Genomic DNA, 26,802 nt, shown 5'->3' on the forward strand with positions numbered 1-26,802 from the left:
GTCGGTACTTCAGCATCTTTCTCCTGTCTGTCTACCAGCTGTCTGCAGTAATCCCTTTTCCTTTATCCCCCTTCTCTCCAAACCAGATGCCTTAAAGCTCTCTTAGGGAAGAACTTGAGGAATGTAGCCAAAAAACTGCATCGACCCCACTAGGTCGGCCTGAATCAGGAAATTGTGGAGCAAATACTCTTTAGCTGTAATTTAAAAAAATAAATGGACAGCCACAAATGAAAACATATTCCTCACACAAAAAGTTAGATTAAACTTAAACAGTTTTCTTAAAATATGTTTTATTCATTGATACTTTATTTAATCTTACATACATTTGTCCATAGAATGCCATGTTTCAACAGCTTATGTTTAGTATTCATGTACATGAACAGCAGAGGCTGCTATTTGTCTCTAAATCTAATATTTGCGTTATTACCGTAATTTAAATACGGACTGATAAAAAATGCAAGCTCTTATTTTATGTGCCATACACTGTATAAATAGTTTTTAATAGTTAGAATAGCGTAATAATTAGGGGCTTTTATTGAGATGTAGGCAAAAAAAAAAAAACGTTGGGGTCTCATGAAATTTTGTGGGAAACACTGAGATTTCAAAACCACTGGACAGGCTTTAATACAAAAGCCAGAAAAAGTTGTGTGTGTATTTTTATTGTTTGTTGATATATTAACCAACAAATACCCCTCACTCTACATGTAAAGTCTTAGTATGCTTAAGATTTTTATTTTTATTTGAGTTATTCCCAGACTCACGGCAGTCAGTTATTGGCAAAAAAAATTATGACAGATGTTGTGACCCATACTGGTAACATTTGATGTTGGTATCGTATTAAATGTTAAAAAATATATTTATAGACGTAACTACAGAGTCTTTGGAGAACAAATCATCACAACAACAGATGATATCAATGTGAGTAGGCTTGAACTTGTTATAGGTAACAGCATCTTTACTATTTACACATCAAGCCTGCACCAGTGGTGTTTCTGTTTGACTGATTATGCACGTCCTATATTTACTCTTTAGTCTGGTTACGTGTTCTCCAACTAAAAGTATCTGGCTCTTTATATCCTTTGTTCCACTCTGTTAACCAGCAGGTCACTAACTTTATCAGTGTGTTGTTAAATGAAACTGTGGTTTAAATGAGCAAGTTTCATTTATGGGGTGTCATTAGAGCCAAAATATACAGACATATAAAACAATGAAGTTTATAGCTGCGTTAATTCTTAATGGTTTAAGCCTTATTTAAGAGGAAATGTCACAGAGTAGGTCTAGAATGAATTTCACATGATATAGAATTAAACCTTTTGGAACAACAACTGAAATATTCCTTGACAAAATCTAAATTAAACCGAACCAGTGGGAATGGCAAGTAATAGCTTGCATCTCCAAGATCATACAGATCTTTCACTTATCAGTTATGTCTCTGCTAGTTTTCCTAACATGTTGCCAGTGCTAGGAAAGAAAACAGAAAAACATTACACCACTAGATTTACCTATACTCCCACTGAAAATATGCTAACATGGAATAACAAAAAAAGATGGGACTAACGACAAAAACAGGCAGGAAACCTCAGCATCATCTACGAAAAAATGAATCGCAAAAGACCATAAACATTCATTAATTTCCAACCGCTTATCCGAGGTCGGGTTGTGGTGGCAACAGGCTAAGTAAGGAACTCCAGACATCCCTCTCTCCAGCAACAACTGGACGACCATAAACAGTTATCACCAAAAACCAAAATGAAATAAAAACCTGGTGCCAGAGTTTCCAGAAGCAGCCATGGTCAGTGTTGTTTATTAATGCTCTACTATGCCAGATTATCATTCCATTTCAAAAAGTCCATCCATCCATGCTACAGACTCTCCATTGAAATCAGTCATTAAAAATATCTCATTATTTTTCATTGTAGATCTCCAATGGGAATGTAAAAATTCATGTAATTTATCAGTGACTTACTGGAAGTCACAGACCGGAGGTTCCAGGAAACATGTTTGCTTTCTGCCCAGCTGTCAGACGGTGATTTAAAACTGAAGGAGACTTCTGAGCCGGATTTATTTTCCTCGGTAACAAAACACAGATGATGAGAAAGTCAAAGTTCTCATTAAACAAGACAATCTAATGATTGGCAGGTGAAAAGAAAATGCTTCTGGAGTAGTTTGGTGCACACTCCTCAGCTTTGTCTTTATCAAGACTTTATTGCGCTAAATGTATTTTTTCTGTGCAACAAGTTCATCCTTCTTGTTCCTTCAGCCCAAAGAGGTCTCAGCCAATATAGTGTTCCTTTTTTATTAATAGCCCAATAGCTTAGTCCTGTCTAACAATAAACCACGGCTTCAACATACTGTTTACATTGAAGATAAATAAAATGAGCTGATAAGATATGTGTTAACTTGCCACATGACATCAGACACAGTGCAAAGAGGTTCTGCCAAATCTGCCAAAAATGTAACGGAAGTAGTAGTTTTTTCATCGACTTTATTGACAACCCTGAATTCATACAATTGAAGAAAATTACCAAGATGGAGCCTTTTTTTTTTTTTTCAACGTTGCTCCCGATCTGGATGCCAGCTTCACTTGTTTGAATAACTGGTTGTTTTTCTACCTCCATGTTTTTGTTCCTCATGGAAACTTGTCATGTCACCTGGTGTTAACCCTTGTGGAGCAAACATGCTCAGAGAGAATGGACTTATTCCAACCAGAGACGACTGGATTAAGTGTTTACATGGTTATTAAGTGCTGATATTTTACTATTAAACAGGTTATCCAAGGTTTACACCACCCCTCTTAACTTGATTGAAAAGTCCTGATCAGATCAGTCACCATTTTGTATAAATTTAAGGATTTAAGGATTTGGCAGCTCCTAAAATACTGAGAGATCCACTTTTTTGGTTCCTTATGGTATGTGGATTCATGTCACTGTGGTAGGAATTTCCAGCTAACAATTTATATTAAATTAAATGCTTGATATTTGCTGTGTGTACACACTAAATGTAACAAAATCTAAGTCATATAAAATAAAGTAAAAGCACTGATTGTACAAAGCTTCATAAAATACACAATACCCATTTTAATGGTGCTGCACATTGATGAATTTATGTGTGGAAATAAGACAATATTTTGCAAATAAATTTTATTTATTCAAACTGAAGTTTAAAATAGTGTTTTAAAACCTTTGTGAGTTTCAAAGAAGTGCTTAAGCATTACATCCTGTATCATTTTTGCATAGTTCACTGTGCAGCAGTCTTCCATGATAAAGTGCTTTCATGCAGTGAATTTTAGGGGCAAAATTACAAACCAGGGTCGAGGAGTGATCCCCTCCCATGGTTTTCACAGCAAGTGGTTTGCTTTAGCACGAAGTTTTGTTCTGTCAGCTTGGAGCGGAGACAGGCAGCAGCCGGCCGTTCAGCAGCGGGGGTTGCCCATTCTGCAGTAACAGACAGTTTTGAAGAGCCGACACTGGCAGAAAGCACAGTAATCACAGCACACATTGCCAGGAGATTTACAGCTTCCCCAAAGGGCAACACAGCCTGCAGGTGGAGGAGGACGCTTTTTCACCCCAAATTTGTTCTGAAAAACACAAAGAAAAAAAAATCCAGTATGTGAGATAATACTGTTACTGCAGTTTACTGTAAGATACAAAACATATCTACATATTAACAACTTTATTGAGAACAAATTTATCAAAACATAGTGTGCATTGTGGGGGGAAAAAAAACAGTTCATACTTGATTTTCACAATAAGGTGTGTTGGAAAAATCTCCACTTCAAACAACAATGACAAAGCATTCAAGGTCCATGCATTTTTTGGTATTTGGTATATTTTACTTTAATTTTTAAATTAAAACACAAAAGTAAACAGACAAAGTTGATATTTGACTTTAATTTCGTACATCACCAAGGTGATATAAATGTAAAATAAAGTGCAACAAGTCAAAATAAGTATTTTCTTTAAATGAAGCCAGAAGTAGCTTGCATCTGAAATTTGCAGCAATCAAGAACTGTGCATTACTCCCACTTCTCCATATTCAGAAGACAAACGCTCAGAGATAAATTCAGATGGCATCTGAATATTTTTCCAAAGTCATGTCCCTGCTCTGTTTTGAACAACAAAAGTTTTTCACAGAGGGCTACAAAATCATTGGCTACTGTAAACAACTTTTTCTTCTTCACTTAACTTCTGGTTTTATATGAATCAAATAATGACTATTTTCTTGTTTAGTTCTCTTTCTGTTTTCTTTTTCATATATTAAAGCATGAACGATAAATTCATTAATTCTTGTCCAGTATTTTTTGTTTTTGCTTTTTAAACTGAAAATGAAATAAACTTTTTATTTATTTTTTTTTTAAGTCTAAAACCAATACCAAAAAGTACACGGACCTTTCAGTCAAATCTAACGGCCATAATCGGGATCATCTGACAGTTTCTACACAGTTTCTGTTACAATTTAAGGCTAACCTTTTTTGGTTTCTTTGTTTTCTTGTTCTTCTTCACTGATTTTGGTAACTCTGAAAGGGAACAAAGGAAAATAACACATCGTCAACGTATAAAATGATAGTGACATTCATTCATTCATCTTCTATACCCGCTTATTCCTGTTAAGAGTCGCGGGGGTCTGCTGGAGCCTATCCCAGCTGTCATCGGGTGAGAGGCGGGGGTACACCCTGGAAAGATCGCCAGTCCATTGCAGGGCCAACACAGAGAGACAGACAACCATTCACACTCACACGCACACCTACGGCCAATTTAGAATCACCAGTTAACCTAATGAGCATGTCTTTGGATGGTGGGAGGAAGCTGGAGTACCCGGAGAGAACCCACGCAGACACAGGGAGAACATACAAACTCCACACAGAAAGGCCCAATGATAATGACAATTAACTGATATTCATACGTTGGCTGAAGTCCAGGCATATCATTGACACTACAGTTTTTTCACTTACCCACGATAACAACAGAGGGTGATCCTATTTCTAGGTTTTGCGACAAGGCATTAGATACAACGACTCTGTTGGTGGAGAGTCTCTCATCGGGGATCATGTGTGCAGAGCCAAGGAAGTACTGTGTTGCAGCGAGGAGAAAGCAGCCAAGCAGCAGGGAGGCATGCATCTTTCTCTGGAAGGAAATGACCACCACGGACACTTGTTAATGTTTGTTTCAACAGGTAAGAATTCAAATAAATGTACACTTTATTTAAATTACTCCTCTGTGGAACTTGAAGGGCTCCACCACATTTCTTAAAAGGATGCAGCTAAACAACAGTACACTCCTGGATACATCTCATTATCTTGCTCATTATATCTTGATATGTCTGCAGCACAACTTCCATTTACAGCTGTTTGATCCTAAGATGTGACATTTTGTTTAAATGTTTTAACAGACTACCAGAGTTGGATCTCATTATTGAGGGCCTGAACATCGTCAGAACAGCAAAGATTTAAATGTTTTGTTCAGAGTCACCTGCATGTCTCCAATTGCTTGCCCTCAGCGCTCCGTCAAATGGTTGTTTGCCTGGTATTTTAGAAGCAGGGTAACAGCGGCAGCCTGACTTCTGGTGCTTTTTTTGAAAAGTTCCAATATGTGTTCCTGCCCTGCACAAAATCTACCTAATAAATGACAGGTATTTTGTTGAAAAAAATAACTGGTCCCCAAGGCCTCTCTGTTCTTCTTGGTGATAACCACGGGTTCATATTTGCTATAAAGTTCTCTGTTTCCTTGACATTTGTTTTGTGATTGTGGTACAAATAATTCTGGCTTCATTACTGTTGCTGCTTGCAGGTTTGTCACCTCTGCTCTGGCTGGAGGCAGTGCATCTTCATGGTGACTGCTTATTGTAAACACTGAACATAAAGCTGAAAACTAGCAGCTACAGGTTAGTTCGAAGAAATGTTTCTGCTTTAGCTACATTGAGTTTTAAGGCTGTAACCATCCAGTCTGATTTAGCCGGAAATCAAAGCCTTTTCACGCACGTAGATTCACATCCACATACTGCCCCTGCTCTGCCTTTCCCAGTGAGGTGAATACTGCATATTGTATATGCATAACGTTCATTTCAGGATGTGAACAACTGACTCTACAAATGTACATAGGACAAGTGGGGCAGCCTGGCCAGGCGTTGCATTTAATTATGCGGCTTTTTTTCAACCGATACATCGAAAAAATGGGATTGTCCTACAACCAATCGGAGCCATTTTGTTGTAAACAAATTTAAGTCAACAGTTCTCAAATGACGGGTATGACTACATTGTTGTTACTTTTTTGTCCATCACCATATAAACCCCAATTTGACCCAGCAGATCTTTGCTCGAGCATAATCATTTCCCAAGAGTTCGACCCCAGACCGACTTTCCGCTGCGAAAATATTGTGGTAAGGGGAGGTTTTCAGACCAGAGGCAACTATTAAGCCCACACAAACACAGTTAATCACAAATGTACCTCCAGCCTTAGATCTCCCTCCAAAAGTTATATCTAAGTATTCCCACTAACCATTCACTTTAAAATAAGCTGAGGAGACTTTGGATAGCTATCAAATATGTATCCTGTGCACCTTTCTTTTGAGATTTTTGGTCACTGGTGAGAAGGACATGTGGGCTATATTGCTTGGTCGGCTTCTATGAACCCAGCTACAGATAAGTGAGATAAGTGGCACAAATGAATATTGAATACAGGATTAAAATGCATTTCTGAAAGGGAATCTGGTCAGATCCAGTTGTATATCAGACAAATTAACAGTGAGGAAAAGAATATTAACTACTATTAACCAAGATCAACAAAAATAAGACGCTACGTGACCTGGACACACTGAATGTAATTGCCTGACTCAAATCCAAGCTGGCTGCAAGGAACTGATTAGAAGGAGAAGGAACATTTCTCTCCCTTTATTTAAAATATGACATTTTTTTATTATAGTTCTCAACTCTCTCTCTCTCAATATATATTTTTTTTTTATTATTATTTTTTAAAGGAGCTTATTTGGAATTTTTCAAATATATGTGACGGAGTTTCAATTGGGGTCACGTGTGCTGCGCATAAGCTGCACATGTGTTGTTTTTTAGGTGATGTTTTCATGAAACTGCTCTAACTCTACTAAACTGCTCTACATTGCTTCCAGCAGTCTAAATAAAACTGGAGGCTTGACAGGATCAGACCTGACATAATGATGTTCAAATTTAGACAAAGAATCTCAGACTACAAAGAAAAACGTTTCCTCATATGACAGTCTCCATATTTTTTAAATGAATGGAACCATTGCAGATGTGAAACTAGCCATAGCCATTTGCCTGTTAATTGTTTGGTGTGTGTGCATATTCAGCTTTTCTTTTTTCTAAACTTTGTCAATTGAGAGTTGAACAGCTGGCAAAACAGGTGGCACTCAATAAGCTTTATTCCCGTTTACTGTATGTAATAGAGATTTGTATATGCGGCTTTTTAGATTGAAATCATTCTGATTCCAATTTAACTGTTTACATGGAAGCTAAATGATGTGATAAGAAATATAACATAACATACATGACAACACTGAATTGATTCAGCAGGAGGAGATGAAAGTTGCTGTCCACATGAAATCTGGCTTCAGTCACCTTTTCAAAAACTTGTTTGAACAACTGTGGGGTTCTTTGTTTGTTTTTTTGTTTTAAGAAGAGACATTATTGATCCCCAGGGAAAAGAATTAGGAGTTGTTCAACTATTTGTCTCTGAATCCATGTTTCTGTCCATCCTGGAAACTAGTCACACCTGATGTTTACCCCACGACGGGCAAATATGCACAGAGAAAATAGATTTATCTCTACCAGAGAGAAACAATCAGATCAGGTGTTTACAGTTATTGGAGAGCTTTTTTTTTTTTTTTTTTTTATACTTCAAAGGTTTAGACCACCCCTCTCAATCTGATTGGCATGGTCACGTTAGGCGTTTTTATTCTGGTCAGTTATTCTGATAATTCGTGAAAAAGAAGTGCCCAGCTAAATGCAGCAAAGGATAGGTGTTGCCTCAACAGAACCAGTTAAAAACATTTATTTGTCAGTTGTTAAAATAACCTCATGTTGGATTCCTACAGTCATCTTATAATCATCAAGATATATATAACCGTTGCCGGTAGATGTTCCTTTACTGGACTGCTTACTGTTATAAACAATGTGATTCACTTCCATGTTTACAAAGCTTATACCTTTTCAAGGTTTGTTCACTTCATAGTGGGTGGTGGTTAAACATGGTTATTTACTTTGCTCTGCAGAATACAGATACTCTAAGACTTGTGTTTGTGAGTCTGCAAATTCACTTGAAAAATAAATGACACAGTGTCAGTGCTGCATAAACCAAAACACAGGGGACTGCTGCCTTTCTCACACTGACCAAGTGCTAATGAACAGCAACAACGTTGGACAAACAGAAGTCTACAGCCCTGTAGGAAGTCTAGTGTGAGCCGCTGGGCAGGTTTGCAGGTCAATAGGAGTGTCATATTTCTTTAACGTGTTTATCCAGACTTTTGGAACACCAGAGAGTCTTTCAGGTCTCTTAGTCATCTTTTTTATTCTTCCAATTAAGTATAAAGCGGTCTTCATGCAGACGTGATTTTCTATCATGATAATCTAATGGTTAAATCTCATGTGTTGTGTATTATTTCCTCACAACTGGATGATGTTGAGAGTTTCTTTAATTTGGTTTAGGGTTTATTGGCTGCAGTTTGTATGAGGAATGGACAAATACTGCCAAAAAAAACAAAACGAGACAAAAACAACTGTAAATGGATTAAAACACGAGTTCACTAAAAGTTAGGTTTAAAGTGAGCCGTATTGCTCCTTCAGTGGCACTGATCCACAAATAAATAATAGCTGTAGTATAAATTTGGTAATTTATGATTTGGCTTTTGACTTAGCCTTAACAGACATTTGTGAAAAGTTTTATTGTTCCATTAAGATACCTAAAGTCTCTCCATTCATCAGTGAATACACTTGCTTGTTTGATTTTTTTGCAATGTTATTTATACGGCATTTAATTCAGAGACAAGCTGAGAAAACTAGTTGCAAGTGCCGAGCAGTACCTACAGCCATATGTGAAAATTTCAAATTGTGTATTATGATGATATTCCTTTAATCTTATATATTTTCCTCTGTATTACTCTTTTCTCTTTTTTTTTTTTATATAAACTGATCCTGTGTGCTACTGTCCTGTGGGATCAATAATCCAATCAATATTCTGTTATATCTGTGTTTGCAAAGAGTAAAATAATACTTGGAACTGTTGAACAACTTGCACATTTTTATGAGCATGTGTCATTTTTACGTATATTCAGTTTCTGCCGACTTTATCCTTTGTTGAAGTAATAACTCAGATTTATAGCCGAGTACTGACAATAAAATTCATTTTAAAAGGTGATGGACAAGGTAATAAAGCTAAAAGGAATATGAACTGAATTCTTATTACAGTTATTTTGAGAATTTAGTGAAAGAGATTAAAAAATATTTTTTCTTTGCATTGTGAACTTTTACTTCTTCCCCCAACGCACCCTTGATCATCATCTTTCAGAGCACCACATTAAACCTGTGTGCCCAAACAGCAGCTGCAAAATGATTTAATTTCCCAAAGGCGCGTAGGATGAAAATTACAATGCATGGCGACACAATTTCCACAGTCCAAAAATGAGTAAATAGCCAACTAGATTCACTAGCCAACAACTGATGCACAATTAGTTTCACAGCTGCAGTGGGAACAGTGTGTAACATTGTAATTTTAATCAACATAAAAAGTTTTTAGGAGCCAAAAATCACCCGAATTCATCCGATTAAAACATCAGCTAAAGTTTTCCACACAAGACCTCTGCAGGCGGTGTGTTAAGTATATGTGTTAATTATATTCAGGCCGATATTATTAACGGGCACAAAATAACCATTCGATATGTGACAAATCATGCGACAATATTTCCTTCAGTGACTGTTTCGGAATCAGCTCAAAGCTTCTTAATCCAAGATGACCACAGTCACTTTACTTTGCAAAACAGGAAACTGCAAAAGATCTACAGGCGCCTCATTCCTACAGGGTTCAAACGACTGACTGATTTTTGAGTGTCACTTTAAACGGTTCCTTTGAAAGCAGGGGAAACATCAAGCAAATGTGTCAGACACACTGTGTATATATCAAACGGCACCTCGAGCCACCTTGATGCATGTGGTTAGACTTTAAAGCATCAACAATGAACTGTGCCAACTGTTTCTCATGAGGCTTTAAAAAACACACTTCAGTGCACTGATACATTTTAAAGGCAGAAAATAATGAAGAGGTGACGCAATGACAGAAAACCCAGAAGGAAAGCTAACAAGCTGCAAAATATGTGCAGATGTGGAGGCAGATTTATGAATTGTGAAGGCTAGTTTCTCCCCATGAAGCTTTCTAGATATGTGGTGCACACTGTAGGAGAATACAGGGTGAAGAAAGCATCATATCCTCACAGTGTTTTCTTGATAGAAGTTTTAAATCATCATGGGTGATTTGCAGGTTATAAATGAAATAGGAAACATATGTCTGTGTTTTATCCAGCATTTAAATAACCATATTTCAGTGAGAAGTGTTGTTTTGAAGTACATGTTCAGTCAATTTTCACTCCTCGATAAAACCCTCGAAAAACTTTAAGCTAGCTAACTTTGCAATTACACATCTCGGTTGGTCTCAGACATTCTTCAGATTTTTGTAATGTTGACCTAATAAATTCCTAAAACAGATCGTGCTGCAATAAACATGTAAATACATTTAAACCCCACTATTTATTTCACCTTAACAAGTTGATTCAGTCACTGAAATTCCATATATGAGCTACAAGGATGAGAGGCCTCCTCGCAACAAATGCTTTTGGACATTTCCCAATAAGAAGAAAGTGAAAATGAGGAACGACAATATTCTCACAGACAGCAGTAAAAACACCCAAATGCCTTCAATTACTCTGATGAAGCCTGTGTGCAAGTAACACAATCATGAGACGGACACAAGGTCAGAAAAAGACAAATACGTCCTGTTATTGAGTTCTCTTGTGAAAAGAAATAATACCTCCACCATATCTTCAGGTTATGTGGTGCTGAAGGGAGAGCTCCTGTAAATTCCAGGTCGCTTAGGATCACAGTAGTAAAGTTTAGCTGAGCGTTATTGCTAAGGGGAGACGTAGGCTTTACCATGCTGTTTATTTACAGCCGCAGAGGTTTTCAATTACCTAGCACATCACTCCATCCAGATCTTCTTTCTCACATAGCTGTCAAACACTAAACCCAAAGCTGGTAGCGATTTAGAGATTTTAAGATGTACGAAAATGTAATACTGAAAAACATACTGTACATCATCTTGTATCGGGGCCAATCCAGGCATTTGTAAAACAACAGGTAACAGGCTTCATACAAGGCTGATCTTTTGTTGTTATTTATTTTAGGACAGTTATAAACCAAAACCACATCCCTGTCAAAGCGTGCCTTCCTCCTCTGTTGTAATGGTGGTTGGCTGCCAAATGTCTAAGAAGAAAACATTCATTCATTCATCTTCTGTAACAGCTTGTCCTGTGAAGGGTCGCGGGGTCTGCTGGAGCCTATCCCAGCTGTCAACGGGCTAGAGGCGGGGTACACCTTGGACAGGTTGGACAGGTCGCGTTAGCCCTATCGCAGGGCTAACGCAGAGAGACAGACAACCATTCACACTCACAATCACACCTACGGCCAATTTAGAATCACCAATTAACCTAACAAACATGTCTTTGGACAGTGGGAGGAAGCCGGAGTACCCGGAGAGAATCCACGCAGACACAGGGAGAACATGCAAACTCTATACAGAAAGGCCCACCTCGCCACTGTGCCGCCCAAGAAGAAAACAGAAATGTATAAATCATGCAGTGACACAACAATCAACTCTGCGCCAGTAGAGGGACTGGCCTGCAAACAGTCTACATTCCACCCTAATAAGTTCCCACCTCCCTCACCGCCTGTCGCTTTAGTATTCTTGCACTAACTCTTTCCTACTTTGCCGCCTTCGTCTGGTTTGTCCCATCAATTCATTTGACCAAGGGAAGGGTTAGTTCAATCTGGTGACAGTTTCTTGGAACTTTATGTTCTTCCTTACGTTAATTTTCAGCCCCCGGTCTTGTGTCATTGCTAGCCAAGACCCGAAGAGGTGGCAGGTCATGTTGGCTTCTCCCAGTCCAAAGCAGTGGACTTTTAAATCTCCCATGGCCCTCTGAGCGAGGTCGTGATACCAAGTGTAGCGCCTCTCACCCAGCTGCTCTGCACCTACCAGCACCCCGCACCTCAGCCATGACTCACCGACACCCATGGTCTCCACTGCTCTCCACGTCTGCTCTAGCCTGACCTTGATGCCAGCCTGACAGACTTTTAGGATTCATTTTATTGCTGCACCTCCCCTGGCACTATGAATTCTTCATTCAGGCTGCAGATGGGGAGTTTGAGCTTGTTCATGGATTTATCCGTATTTCTCTATAGATGCAATGAAGTGTGGAGGGATAGTTTAAACATGATTTCTCATTTTGATTAAAATTTTCTTCACTCTTGCAAAAATATAAACTTTAAAATTTTAATAAACAAGACTTTGAGAAAGATAGACATTATTTCCACTTTACAGCGTTGTGGAAAAGAACTAAAACTTGTGGTGTTACTCAACAACTCTTCTCTTGGCCTCTTGACCATGCTATTCTGTGACACGCTGAGAGCGTTTTGTAATTTATGTTGCACTTAAGTGAGCAACACACGCACGCGAGTTACACACCCTGACAAGAAACACATTTCTGCAGCCGCATCCACTGTACGGGGCGAGATTTGTGTTTCTGTTTAAAGTAGAGGCTTTAATGCACATGAAACACACACAGAGAAAGTCAGTCAGTTAAAAATTGAATTGTATCATTTTAAGAATCCAGCTAATCCTCATTCAATCCTCATTTCTCCTCTTAATGGCTGCCAGCTTTCATTAGAACAGGCTTTTAGTAGATTACACTAACACAGGTGGAACAATTCTGGACTACTGTGTCTGTAAATGATTGGCTCTCATTAGCAGACAGTCACTTTCATGCTGGTTGTAATTACCAGTAAAAGAGATGTAAATTTAATCAAACATAAGTTGCTGAAATATACTAGCCTGGTCGTCACCATCCTACGTTTCCGCCCGAAATTTGATTTCGGTCTGGCACGGAGTCTGGCCAAATTGCCCTTCTGCGGTTCGCGTGTAACCGCGCAGTCTTAGCCAATCAGTGAACAGTTGAGTGATGACGTGAAACTCGCCTGCCGAGTTGCTTGTAGTCCAGCCAGCGGAGCTTGTAGTTCAACAGAATAGCAACAATGGCGACGGAGGAAGAGACGCTAGAAGCTACCCGCGAAGTTGTCTCAACTCTCGAGAGCATCACAGAATTAAAACCAGAACAAGAGGCTTGTCTTGTCAATTTTATAAATGGCAAGGACGTCGTAGCTCTCCTTCCAACTGGCTTTGGGAAAAGTTTGATTTATTTAACTGGAAGCGGAAGTGGTAAGCGTAAGAGCCTGAACTCCGGCGCACAATATACGTCATTACCAAACGTTGCTGATTGGTTAAGGGAGCTCCGATGATTTTAAACCTCAAAATAAGCATCTGCCCATTACGGAGACAGATTCCTATTACATTGGGCCAGACTAACGTGCAGACCGAAATCAAATTTCGGGCGGAAACGTAGGATGGTAACGACCAGGCTAGAAATATACACTCCTGATCAAAATTTTAAGACCAGTTGAAAAATTGCAAGAATTTACATTTTGCACTGTTGGATCTTAAGAAGGTTCTAAGTAGTGCTTCAAAATGCAAAAAGAAGAAATGGGAGTGAGACAAGAAAAAAATAACTGAGTAAGCAATTTATTGCAAACAACCATTAAACTGAAAACTTCTTAAAAGATCCTGAGGGTTATGGGGGAAAAAAGTCAAGTGGTAGACCCAAAAAAATTTCACCGGCCCTGAGCCGGAGGATCCAATTGGCTGTCCGTCAAGACACGGGACGATCCTTGGCCCAAATTAAGCTTGTCACTGGTGCCAACTGCAGTCCCATAACCATTAGACGGCATCTGTGAGAGAAGGGTTTTAAGAACAAAAAACGTCTTCAAAGACCTCGTCTCCTTCAACGGCACAAAATTGCCCGTTTGGAGTTTGCACGAGAGCACCACACATGGGACATTTTTCCTTCAATGGAACAATGGAGCTTCAGGTTGTGCAGAGGCGTCAAACGGCAGCTGGCTATGTGGAGATGTTGCAGGGGGCATCCCTCATGACTGAAGGCCATCGTCTGTGTGGTAATGACTGGGTTTTTCAACAGGACAACGCTGCAGTTCACAATGCCCACCTGACAAAGGACTTCTTCCAGAGAAATAACATCACTCTTTTGAACCATCCTGCGTGTTCCCCTGATCTAAATCCAATTGAGAACATTTGGGGTTGGATGGCAAGGGAAGTTTACAAAAATGGACACCAGTTCCAGACAGTGGATGCCCTCCGTGAAGCCATCTTCACCACTTGGAGCAACATTTCCACTAGCCTCCTGGAAACACTAGCATCAAGCATGCCGAAACGAATTTTTGAGGTGATTAACACGAATGGCGCAGCTACTCATTACTGAGTCCTTTTTTTTGAAAATTTTATTTCTGTTTTAGGGGGTTTTGGGGTTTTTTTGAGATGTGGTCTTAAACTTTTGATCAGCTGATGAACAGCCTATTTCAGTTTAATGGTTGTTTGCAATAAATTGCTTACTCAAATTTTTTTCTTGTCTCACTCCCATTTCTTCTTTTTGCATTTTGAAGCACTACTTAGAACCTTCTTAAGATCCAACAGTGCAAAATGTAAATTCTTGCAATTTTTCAATTGGTCTTAAAATTTTGATCAGGAGTGTAGTAGTAAAATATATTCTTTAGACTTTATGATCCATTTAGGACTGTGCTGTGACAAGTCAAAAAAGGAAAATCTAATTTGATTTAAGAAGCCAATTTGACCCAGATCAAAGATGGTCAGATGTGTCTTTTCTTTTTTTCTGGCCACACCACGGCAAAACATCTGACTTGCAGCGGGTGGAAATGAACCCAGAGGTCCCCCTTCGTACATCTTTTTCTGTTTGAACACACACACTCATATTATCTGAAGAAACATGTCTAGAAAACTGTGGTGGAATCGGAGGATGACTAACATCAGAGCGGCCCAGTGGCCTGGTTCTCATTTTGAAATAATTTTCAGTAATTTCCATCACCAAGTTGGCAATAAACTCACAGGGTTCCTTTTTTAAATTGACCTGCTCTGCTGCAGCGGCGGCTGGCTCCACTTTTACACAGGACCTCGTCCCTTGGCTTGCATTTAAAAAAAAAAATAAAAAAATGTATCTGACCCACTGGCAATAATTTATCCTGTTTTGTTTTCCATCTGTGAGCTTCTTAAATGAGTGGGAACAGAGCTAAATAAACACAGATCTTTAAATTTGATCAATTGCATGAAAAGCACATTCGATTTCAAAACTTACTGGAATTCAGAAGCAGATTATGGTACAGAATGGTTAAAAGTACCTTCTGATATAAATGTGTATATGTTAAAATTATTAACTTAATTTGGACTGAGACGCAGATCTAATAATAATAAAAAACAGCAACATCACACCTATGTATCCATCTATTAGTTTGTCCTTTAGAGCATGGGTGTCATTTTAGTCCACAACCCAATTTGATCTCAAGCGGGCCGGACCAGTAACCTAATAACATAATAACTTGCAAATAACGACAATTCCAAATTTTCCCCTTTGTTTTAGTACATGAAAGAATATGGCATGAATTAATGAAGTAATATGAAAGTGTTCACATTTAATGAACTATTCTTTTACAAAACATTTTATGAACAACCTCAAATTTCTTAATAATAAGTGTAATTTCAACCGAATTGCTTCCATCTGCTGTTAAGTTCAGGGTCTCAGTGTTGTGTTATGTCCGCAACTCCGACTAAAACAGTGCGGCCATTAGCAGGCAAATTGGGAATAGCAGTTACTTTTATTAAAAACTTACTGTTAATGTCTTCAACACTCTTTTCAAATTCATCCCGTGAGCCAGATTGGACCCTCTGGCAGGCCACTTTTAGGCCCCAGGCCATATGTTTCACACCCCTGCTTTAGAGGGCGAGGGATTTAAATTAATTACTGTTAATAACAGTGACAGATGACACTCTGGACTTTTGTTTTTCTTGCACATTTGCACATGCTTGTTTTTTTTATTGTTTGTAATTTCATTACATTTCATTGTAATCTAATTTAACCTTTATAATATTCACTTTTAATATTCACTTATTCACTTATCTTATAATTTTTGTAAATATTGGTTATAGATTTTTGTTCTTTTTTAGTTCTCTATTTTTTATTGTTGATTTTAGCTTTTTGTTATATTTATGTATGGTGTTGAATGCCTGTACATTGCTGCTGCAACAGTGAAATTTCCCAGTTTGGGATGAATAAAGAAACTATCTATCTATCTAAATACACGTTAATTTGTCTTTTCCATGAGAATATACATATAAAAAAACTATCTTAAAGTATTATGTAATCTGAATACATGGCCATTAAATTTACTTTTAAAAGAACAGCAAGTGCCTGGTACTTTAGGCCGTGACACAACAAACCATCATCGAAAAACCACTCGCAACAAAAGCAGACTACACCTCACGTCTCCTGCGTCTAGACCAAAAACACTACAGTCAACAGCTGGTACATATCGCCTGCACCTGTGTGAAAGGAAGTAACTCTTCCTACCAGTAGTGTATAATCTTCATTAAAAATGGAAGAGCAACTATTAGCTGGGAGGCTAGGAAGCTAAGAGGAGTTTCAAACCATCGTACAGAGCTGGCCTCTCCAGAATAATGATGATCAGTTACACTTTATTCATTCTGGATGAAATATGTGTGGAAATAGTGGTGGATTTAATGGTTCCGATGTGATGAAGATGAAAAATTAAAAGGTCCCTCTGAACTTTTTGGTTTTGTCAACTTTTGTCCCTTCCGTTTCTCTTCTCTTGCTCTGATTCTCTAAACTTTATCACAGACTCTTAATGCTACAGATTCAACGCGGCAGTAAACAGCGCAGACAGAAGTCCGACTAGCGCTAACAACGATACAGATGCTCACTGGGTTTTGTATGTAAATATATATACATACTAGTAGACTAGTATTCCTCTATTTCCTTAGTGTGTTTGGTTAAAAGACCTTTGACTCCATGCTCTCTGCACTGAAAACACAGCTATATTCCTACATATGGCTCTAAACCAATTTGTTTTCTTGCTGTATATCTCACTTATGATTTGGTTAAATGTACCAAAAATGATTCTCCATAAAGCTAGGAAATTTGATGACACAGCTAAGCTGCAAATGTGTCTTTTCCCCACAATCCCTGGGAATAGAAAAGAAATTCTGAGTCACCGTCCTCCCAGAACGAAGCTCCTTTTAATTCACCAAAGCTACCATAATCCACTTTCCCACAGTTTGGTTCAGCCTATTTCAGATCCAGAGTCTGCTGTCTGGCGCTCAGCGAAATGTGCTATAACAAATAAACTGGCTAGAAAAAAAAAAAAAAAAAAGAGTCTCAAACTTGTAAACTTATAACTCCTACTCCCTTTCTCATTTCACATGTCCTGGTGTTCCTTTTTTTTTTTTTTTTTTTTTTGGTAAATTCCTGGTCCCTGGAGCTTTAGGTTAAAACCAGGTCAGTTTAAAATTGCGACTAAAGCCAGGATCCACTGAGAAACAATAAAACAGAGTATCAGTTAACATGGTGTGTCAGTTGTACCTAACACGGTTAATGAGGAGTTCAGTGACACTGACAGCTTGCTTGAGATTCTGGCTCATTATTCAGGACACTCCCCGGGAGAACTGTAAAATAAGGGTTCACTTTTCTGCTTATTTTCTGCTTTTTTTTCGACAAAAAATGAGGACGTGCATATGTTTCTTGGAACTGTGATCTGCAAACTGTAAACGAGTCCCCTTTCTCTCATAATATTAAATGAAACTGTTGGAGTTCAAGCGATTTGGAGTTCCGGCGCAGGCTGTGGTCCTGTTGTCGGTGTTGGCACAGTGTTCACTCTCTGGCACTTCATAGCGCAACTGTTGCTGTGACTACTCTTGAATGCGTTAGATAAAATGATTCAGACTGTATCTAAAATAAAAGGCAACCTTCTCTTATATGTTTAGTCAAATTATGAAGCTTGACTAAAGTGGTTAACAATCATTTCCACTCTTTGAAAATATGCTTTGAGTCGAAGCAGCTCAAAAGAACAAAACATTTTTGAGGCTATTTGACTATTCTGGGTTTTGTGTTCACTGTGTATACATTTTTATTTCATTTCCATATAAAAGACATTTTGTGGATCTGAATTATTTAAATCAAGACATTTGTTTACCACTTTTCATCTCATGTTCCAAACAAATAAAAATCTGAGTCAGTTTAAATAAAAAGGCAGCACTAATAGAACCATAAAGTCTTTTTTATGTGATTTATTTTTTTTTTACTACAATATAAATTATATTAGTTTAAAAAAAATTTATTGGAATTACATCCTGTAAACGCTGCTGTTAATGTATGTGAATTAGGGATGCACCGAAATGAAAATTCTCGCCCGAAACCGAAACCCGAAAATGGAGAGCCCAGGGCCGAAAACCGAAAGGCCGAAAGAAATTGTTATGGCAATTATTAGTACCATTGCATTAATGGCTATGACTGTGTACTAACCTCACTAAAATCAAGACATTGCAATTGCATAAATTAATATTAATGTTTCAAAGAACAAATCAATTACAAAATTATGAAAATATTTATTTAGCACATTCCAACAATGCACAATATAAAATAAAATAAAATTCAAAATAAAATGTTTAAATTGACCCCACTCATGTTAAATCATAATAGAGCAGAAGCTTTTGCGGCTGGAAATCAGCATTGATCCACTGTGCAGTTACACCGAGCATATTTGTTTTTATTTTTATTAAGAAAAATTTGTGCACTGCACCGCAAAAATAGCGCCGTCCCTTTAAGAAAAACGGCAGTCTTAACTGAAGCATGGCTGTGGATGTGTGCCGCTGAACGGGCAAGTCGCAATAAAAAGTGAAAAAACAAAACAAAAAGATGAACGTTTGTCTTGCTGTTTGTTTTGGAGGTGCAGCAGATAAATGATCAGACTAACATTTAAAACATTTTATTTTTTTTTCCAATGGCACGCAATCTACCGGTCATCGTGATCGACGTATTGGGCACTCCTTTTGCCTTGGCACCATCACTGGGAAACTTCCTTGCTTGGATGTTTGGAGTTCAGGTGATATATTAAATGCAAATCGCTACCAGTGGGTATTTATATAATATTTATATAATACGTGTTGTTTCGGTGATAAAAGTCTTTCGGTGGCCGAATATTCGGTGCATCCGTAATGTGAATACAAAACATTTTGCACATTTTACAGAGACCACAATGAAAAGTTCCAGATCTCAACATTATGATCCAAGAAACCTACTGTGAACCTACTGTCTGTGACGCCATTTTAAAAGGAAAGAGGACAGACTCTTGGCAGATTTGGAGGGACGGCTTCTGGAGGATAAATCAGCCTGACAGTAGTTTTTTACGTCTGTGTCAAGTCCATCTTCTGGCGTCTGGGGCTGCAGCACACTGCTCTCTTTTATTCGTTTGCGGTTCCACAGGTAGCAGGACATAATTCTAGTCAGCAGAGTATCTGAACATTTGGACATTTCCTGATGCACCATAATCAATTAAATACTTCAACTGTTGATATTTCCGTGGTCACATCAGGATTTCAAACAAACACTGCAGGAACGGCTTGATTTGGACGGCGCAGAGCAGCTGTTCATTTCCTCAAGTTAGCCGGTTCCATGTCTACACCTCCATTGACTTCATCCTCACCTCCTTAAAGGACAAAGGGAAACTGCTGTGTTGCATTCGTTCTGCTGAGGCTGTGATTGGCTAAAATCTGCCGTGTCTCTAGGACCTGAACACCTCTCATACAGGAAATATGCAGGAAAGATTGAGGCCGACCTCTGAGAGGAGGCTGCTGTCCATTAGGACCAAAACTTCAAACGAGAGCCATTCCGCCCTTGTCTGCAACTGACCTCATCAGGGGACGGACTCTCATCCTGCTCTACTGACACTACGCGTTACATTGATGGAAAGTCTCCAAAATCCTCAGTAGCCATACACATTTTCTTACATAATACATTTTCAACAACTCTGCACAAACTCATCTATTAAAAACCAGACATTTTACATTAGTCTAAATACTGTTGTATGGTTTCTATTTTATATGTTTGCTTTTTGACTTTACAAAACAGTACCTGCTTTTGGTTTACTCATATTTTCTCTTACTGTATTTACCGTCATTGTTATGCACCAGATACAAACTTAAATTGAATCTGGCAATAAACTTAATTCTGAGATCGAGTATGATAGCATTTCTATTCACACCACATTTGAAAGATATGCAAAGTTACACAAGTGAGCTCAAAAATTTCATATAAAAACTGAACTGACAAAAGGATAAGATCAACAGTACCACATAGGATCAGTACAAAAACTCATGTATGTAAAATACAAAAGTATAAAAAGTAGCATTTAGTATGATGTGTACTAGTCTACCACAGTTTTCGAAAATAAAGACTACCATAATTTAAATTCAACACTGAGACATACACTGCCTGGCCAAAAAAAAAAGTTGCCACCAAAAAAAAGGTTGATGGACTGGCTTTAACTTTGATTACAGCACTCATTTGCTGTGGCATTGTTTCGCTAAGCTTCTGCAATGTCACAAGATTTATTTCCATTATTTCCATACTGTTGCATTCATTTTTCACTAAAATCTTGTATTGATGATGAGAGTCTGACCACTGCACAAAGTCTTCTCCAGCACACTTAAGCCCCATGAATTCTGGCATTGTCGTCTTGGAATATGCCCGTGGAATCAGGGAAGAAAAAATCCATTGATGGAATAACCTGGTCATTCAGTATATTCAGGTAGTCAGCTGACCTCATTCTTTGGACACATAATGTTGCTGAACCTAGACCTGAGTAACTGCAGCAACCCCAGATCATAGCACTGCCCCCACAGGCTTGTACAGTAGGCACTAGGCATGATGGGTGCATCACTTCATCTGCCTCTCTTCTTACCCTGATGCCCCCATCACTCAGACCACATGACCTTCTTCCATTGCTCCAGAGTCCAATCTTTATGCTCCCTAGCAAACTGAAGCCTGTTTTTCCGGTTAGCCTCACTGATTAGTGTTTTTTTTATGGCTACACAGCTGTTCAGTCCCAATCCCTTGAGTTCCCTTCACATTGTACGTGTGGAAATGCTCTTACTTTCACTATTAAACATAGCCCTGAGTTCTGCTGTTGTTTTTCCTCGATTTGATTTCACCAAACATTCAAGTGATTGCCGATCATGATCAATCAGGATTGTTTTCCGACCACGTTTCTTCCTCGAAGGCGATGGTTCTCCACTATCCTTCCAGTTTTTAATAATGCGTTGGACAGTTCTTAACCCAGTTTTAGTATTTTCTTCAATCTCCTTAGATGTTTTCTCTGCTTGATGCATGCCAATGATTTGACCCTTCTCAAACGGACTAACATCTTTTCCATAACCACGGGATGTGTCTTTAGACATGGTTGGTATGAGAAATGAGGAGCTACTCATTGCATCAGTTGGAGTTAAATAACTTGTTGTCAGCTGAAAGATAATCTCCCATGCAGTAATTATGCAATAGGAGTCTCATACCTCTTTGGTTAGTTAAATCCATGTGGTGACTTTTTTTTTGGCCAGGCAGTGTAGTTATACTTTGGAAAAGTAAATCTGCATTGATGAGTTTGAAACGGATTGACTTGATTTCATAAACAACTTTTTGTCACTTTCCGTTGGGCATGCGTCTCTTCATTTACCCGTCCACAGCCAAATTCCCCACTTATTACCCATCATGCGTATGCAGCTTTCTGACAACAGACACAGCTACTCTTCTATACTGTTTCTCAAAGATGAGTTCAGTCAGTTTGTCTAATGATAAAACACACCACAACCGACCAGAACAGGACATTTAACAGAAGGTTTTAGTGGATAAATTCACTCATGGGTCTTTTTGCAGATTTTCAACAGGTGAGTCAATTCGCCACGTTTAACCATGCCAGTGCAAACTTCATGCTCCATTAGCGGAGGCACTTACGTTGCCTCTGGTTGTTTTTAAACAGCTTCACTAAATCAGCAATAGTTAAGTCAGTCTACCAATACTTCTGACTTCTTTCCCTGCACTGCACAAATATGTGCAGTAATTTACTGAAACAGATGGGCACAGTTTTTCCCAGACGTTACTGGAGGATACTGGATATTTATCGGGGACTGGATTAAGTAGGCGATTATTACACTTTCGTCACTCTAGTGAGAGATTCTGACAGTACGATGGTGTATAATTGTATTTAGTTATGATGAACTGCAGTGTGAGTTCATGGATATGTGAAGACACCTTACTAATCTGCTCAGCTTAGTTTAGGTGTTTTTGTCAGATTTGTTGATAAGTAAAATAGAATAGAATATTAGTAAATGTTTAATTGAAATAAGATCTGGTCATTGTGGGTAGGGATTACAGGTAGATTTTTCGTGACTATGTAACTTTGTAAAGTGGCTTTTAGAACAGCTACTAAAATTATGTTTTTAAAATATTGGCTAAAACCAAAAAATAAATAAATAAATAAATAAATCTGGTTTCTTAAATGTACTGCCATGATTAAAACAGAAATTCAAAAAAAGTAAATTCATTGTATTAATGTACTGTTACTTCTTGTCCCAAACTAATAATATGTAAATTCATTATTTCATTTCTCATACTCTACTTTTAAATACCAAATTTTGCATTTTTTTGCAACACACAACATGGCTGCTCAGACAGAAACTACTAATAAAATGCTCTGTCTTCAGCTAAATGCACAACGTGAAATGTGAGTAACAATCAGTTAATACCAGAGACGATGACGCTACCGAGACTAATATTTCTGTATTTTCTGCAGCAGAATGGATACAAACACGACATGTTGGCCATAAACGTTTAAAGGTCACAAGAAAATTGGCTTCCTGATGGTCTGCAGCCCAGTTTAGAAATCCAAGGTCAGTCAAAGTATCAAATCAGTATCAAAGTGAGCGACCACCAGAAAACGTTAAACATATGCTTTGGCCGTCTGACTGTGTTAATAGCAGGTACGTGTCCAGATGGCGTTTTAAATTTCTTTCCTCCGTCTGGAGGGAATGCAGCAAACAGACCTCCTGACAACAGACATCCATAGCGAGCGCTGTCAATGAAATTACATGTAAAGCTTGCAGCATTTTATGCCCTTAAGATCCATCATTATAGTGCACTCTAGGTAAAGTTTTGATCTTATATTGATAGTTCATTATGCTTTATAATGCCGCTATTTTATGGATAAATCCTTTTATTCAGTAACTCAAAAATTAAGTGAAAATGATCTAATCCTTAGAATCAGTTTCTTTCTTTTTTATAGGCCACAGCAGCTTTTCAATTTAAAGGTAGGCCTTTGTTTAACAAAAGTTCAACATTAAAATAAAATCTTGTGCAAAATAAATAACAAAATCCTTACAGACATTTTACTTCTCGTTTATTTTTATTTCCTGTTTTATTGTCATAAAAAAGATGTCGGAAGATCTTTAGCACGCGGCCCTAAAAAAAAAATGCTATGCTTATCTCTAATATTATTTCACTTTGGCATTCATTTTTGCAAACATTATATTATTCATTGTGAATTAATAAAGGTCTAACTGAATATAGAGTAAATAACGTTTTCTAACTTTTATACACTTTCTGTTGAACTTAAAGCTGCAGGTATAACGTTTTATAACATAAAAAAATATGTATTTATTGTCTTAAGACATGTTGAAAAGACTGTTACAGATTAAGTAATGTACATATTTTATATATTCTACTTTAGTCTATATAAAATAAATCCTAAGCGGTATCAAGTTTCTCTGTGAAGCCGCTTCGACTCTGACCAGTGCAGGTTTTTATCTTTGATCACTGCTGATACTAGAATAACTAGCTGCTGGCTCCAGTAAACTGACTTTTAATGTGTATTTCTGCTTTTCTTTCCAACATTTATCTATCTGTTTCAAGGAGGTTGTCGACACCGATCCCTGGTAGATGGCGTAGTCGATAGATGGAGCCCCGACAACGTCGACGCTACGCTTTGAACAAAATCCGGAAAACTGCTCCAGAGTTTTCTGACATTATTACTGCCCAACTAAATACACGTGTAAAGATTTACAGCAGAGCTACAGTCAAGGTGCTCGTTCCGGCATTTTACTCGTGCCTGAGCGTACATGTGTCGAACACTCGCATCGTGGAATAAATCCAGGCGTTTAACACTCAGAACATAACCGACACATTTCAGTTTATCAGTGGCTAATTTGTTTCTCATTAACAGGCCCTGATTTAAATTTTACCAGTGTAACGTGGAATGTGTCCGCTGCACTTCACAGGCCACAGCTGGGAAAATATCATTAAAGCAGCTGGCACACAATTATTGGCGGAATTCTTTTAACAAGCCCACAAAAGATGATTTCTCTCTCAATTCTGCTTCTTTCTTTTTTTTTCTGACTGAAGATTAAAGCATGAGGATTATAAAATAAGCTTGTTCTGAAATTCCTCATCCATACATGCTGCAAGCCAAGATGTCTCTGTTGCACGTTCCTCACCGCGACTTTTCCAAGGCTAAAGCGATTTCCTGGAACAGTTTAAACAAAATAAGATAGGAAAATTTCCGTTCGACTTACCTGTGGTTCCCGGGCCAGCTGTCTTTCAGTATATCTCACTCTCAGTTTCTCGATTCTATAGTGTGCCGCTCTTCGCTCTTCTTCCCTCCTTTTTCTTTTCTTGCCTCTTTATTTCTCTGCTTCTTTGGTCCACAAGTCACTACACTCCTTCCTACACTCCTTTTCTCTCCTCCCTTTTTTCTCACTTCACCTCTGATTTCGTTGGGATTATTTTTTTTTTCTTCTCAAAATATCTTCCTTTCTGCTTTATTTGACTTCCCCTTCTCTGTCTTTGTTCCCCTGGCTCTGTCTGTCTTGTGTTTGCGAAGGCTTTTCTTTTTCTAGAAACAACTCTCTTTCTCCCCCTCTCCTCTGTTTCTTCTTTTATCTCCGCTTAAGTAGCAGTACCTTTCCCTGCTGCTGATGATGAAGACATACTGGGAGGTTTGTACCGGGGAGGCGGGACCAGTGCGGCAGTCATTTGGGGGATGGGAAAGGTCAAATTATGCAAAGGATGGACAGATAAACGCAAACCAGACCCTCCTGAGAAGTGCTGGTAATGGCAGGTGTTTCCACTGTAGCCTTGTGCTACATTAGAGGTTGACACCAGCCTAAAAAAAAATCCGCCTCATCTAATCTGTTTCATCTGTCTGTGACATTCTGTTAACTTTGTGATTGCAATCTTTTGCACGTCTGTCTCTGTAAATCAACTTACCCTCAATCGACTTCTGCTTGAGATTCCCTGCATTTCCCAGAATGCAATTCTGACCGTGCAGCATAGTGTACCTTGAAACAGGTGTTCAGTCTGTTTTCCTATGCGTGACAAAGATTCGTTGACTTGAGCTAGACTGCCAGTCTAACACTGCTCCCTTGACTTTAAGCTGATATAATGCACCATTCATCCTTTTGAATTGGCTTGTTAGCATGCTTAATGCTGCTGTTCAACACAAAGTCAGGCTAATGTGAATGTAATTCATTTTGTAAGTGTTCAGCAACAATCCAAATGAATGTTGTGCTTGGCGCTAGCGTTCCTGGGAGAGCCAGGATGTAAACAGATGGACTGACAAGTCTGTGGAAAAGTAAACCAAAACCAGCTCCGCCGGCAGCACCCCAACCCAGAACCAGGTCGATGGAAAGGTGCCTAGCTTTGGCCTCTCCCAGATGAGGAAATCATGACCACTGTTGCCAGACCGGTCCGGTTTCATGACCAGTTTCGCAGTTTTGATCACGATTTTGGAGAAGATAGAATTAGGCAGGTCAACAAAATTTGGACTGGTTTGGATCACTCTGGTGTCTTATTACTTTTTAAGGCTGATTTGAAACAACAAACAGACGCTTTTGTGTGCGTGTGTGTGTATTCTCATAGCTAGATGTGAATAGTTGTGGTGGTTAGCTGATGTTGTTTGTTGCTGTATGATTTCCATAATTTGGCTGCATGGTAATTTATGACAGACTACTCTAGAGTAACCATTCGGGTAGTCAAACTGCTAATCAAAATATCCACCCGATATTTTGATAGTTTTCGAACACATCTGGCCACACTGGTCATTACAATTCTTCATAGGGGACATGAAGGATTTTACCAAATGTTATTGTTTATCAAGATTTTACTAAAAGCCAGAAATGTAAAAATCCCCGTTGCTGAGCCATGTGGTTAGAGAAGTAATAGTTGAGATGCTTGGAGCCTAAACAATACTGCTCTCCAGATGCCTTGCACGGCCTCCCACTGCTCCAAGGGCATGATCAGATCACGCATTAAGATTTGATCTGGGCGATCCGATCACGTAAAAGACAGGTATGAAGACCTCCAGGACTCCGATCTCCGACCACATTTGGAGGAGGTCTGGGTCGCGTGTGTCCGCATTCCTTTGGTAGTGTGAACGCAATACGTCCTGAGTCGCATTAAAGACCATCTATACTCAACAGTGGTGCTCCTTCATTCAAAAAACATATGACACATATGCATATAAATGATCGGCTG

At 38.5% G+C, this 26,802-nt stretch overlaps 1 protein-coding gene across 1 annotated transcript; it reads right to left on the reverse strand.

The window, feature by feature from the left end:
• Positions 1-333: 333 nt before the first annotated feature.
• Positions 334-25,354, reverse strand: asip1 (agouti signaling protein 1). The gene is made up of 4 exons (XM_084543208.1): positions 24,843-25,354; positions 4,952-5,123; positions 4,467-4,516; positions 334-3,577 (listed from the first exon to the last, which is right to left on the reverse strand). Exons 2-4 carry the CDS (start codon positions 5,115-5,117, stop codon positions 3,413-3,415), a joined length of 381 nt encoding a protein of 126 aa, XP_084399334.1. The 5' UTR covers positions 5,118-5,123; positions 24,843-25,354; the 3' UTR covers positions 334-3,412.
• Between the last annotated feature and the right edge of the window lie 1,448 nt (positions 25,355-26,802).

Source organism: Chelon labrosus (assembly GCF_963514085.1).
Source record: "Chelon labrosus genome assembly, chromosome: 4".
In the NCBI taxonomy this organism is placed as follows: domain Eukaryota; kingdom Metazoa; phylum Chordata; class Actinopteri; order Mugiliformes; family Mugilidae; genus Chelon; species Chelon labrosus.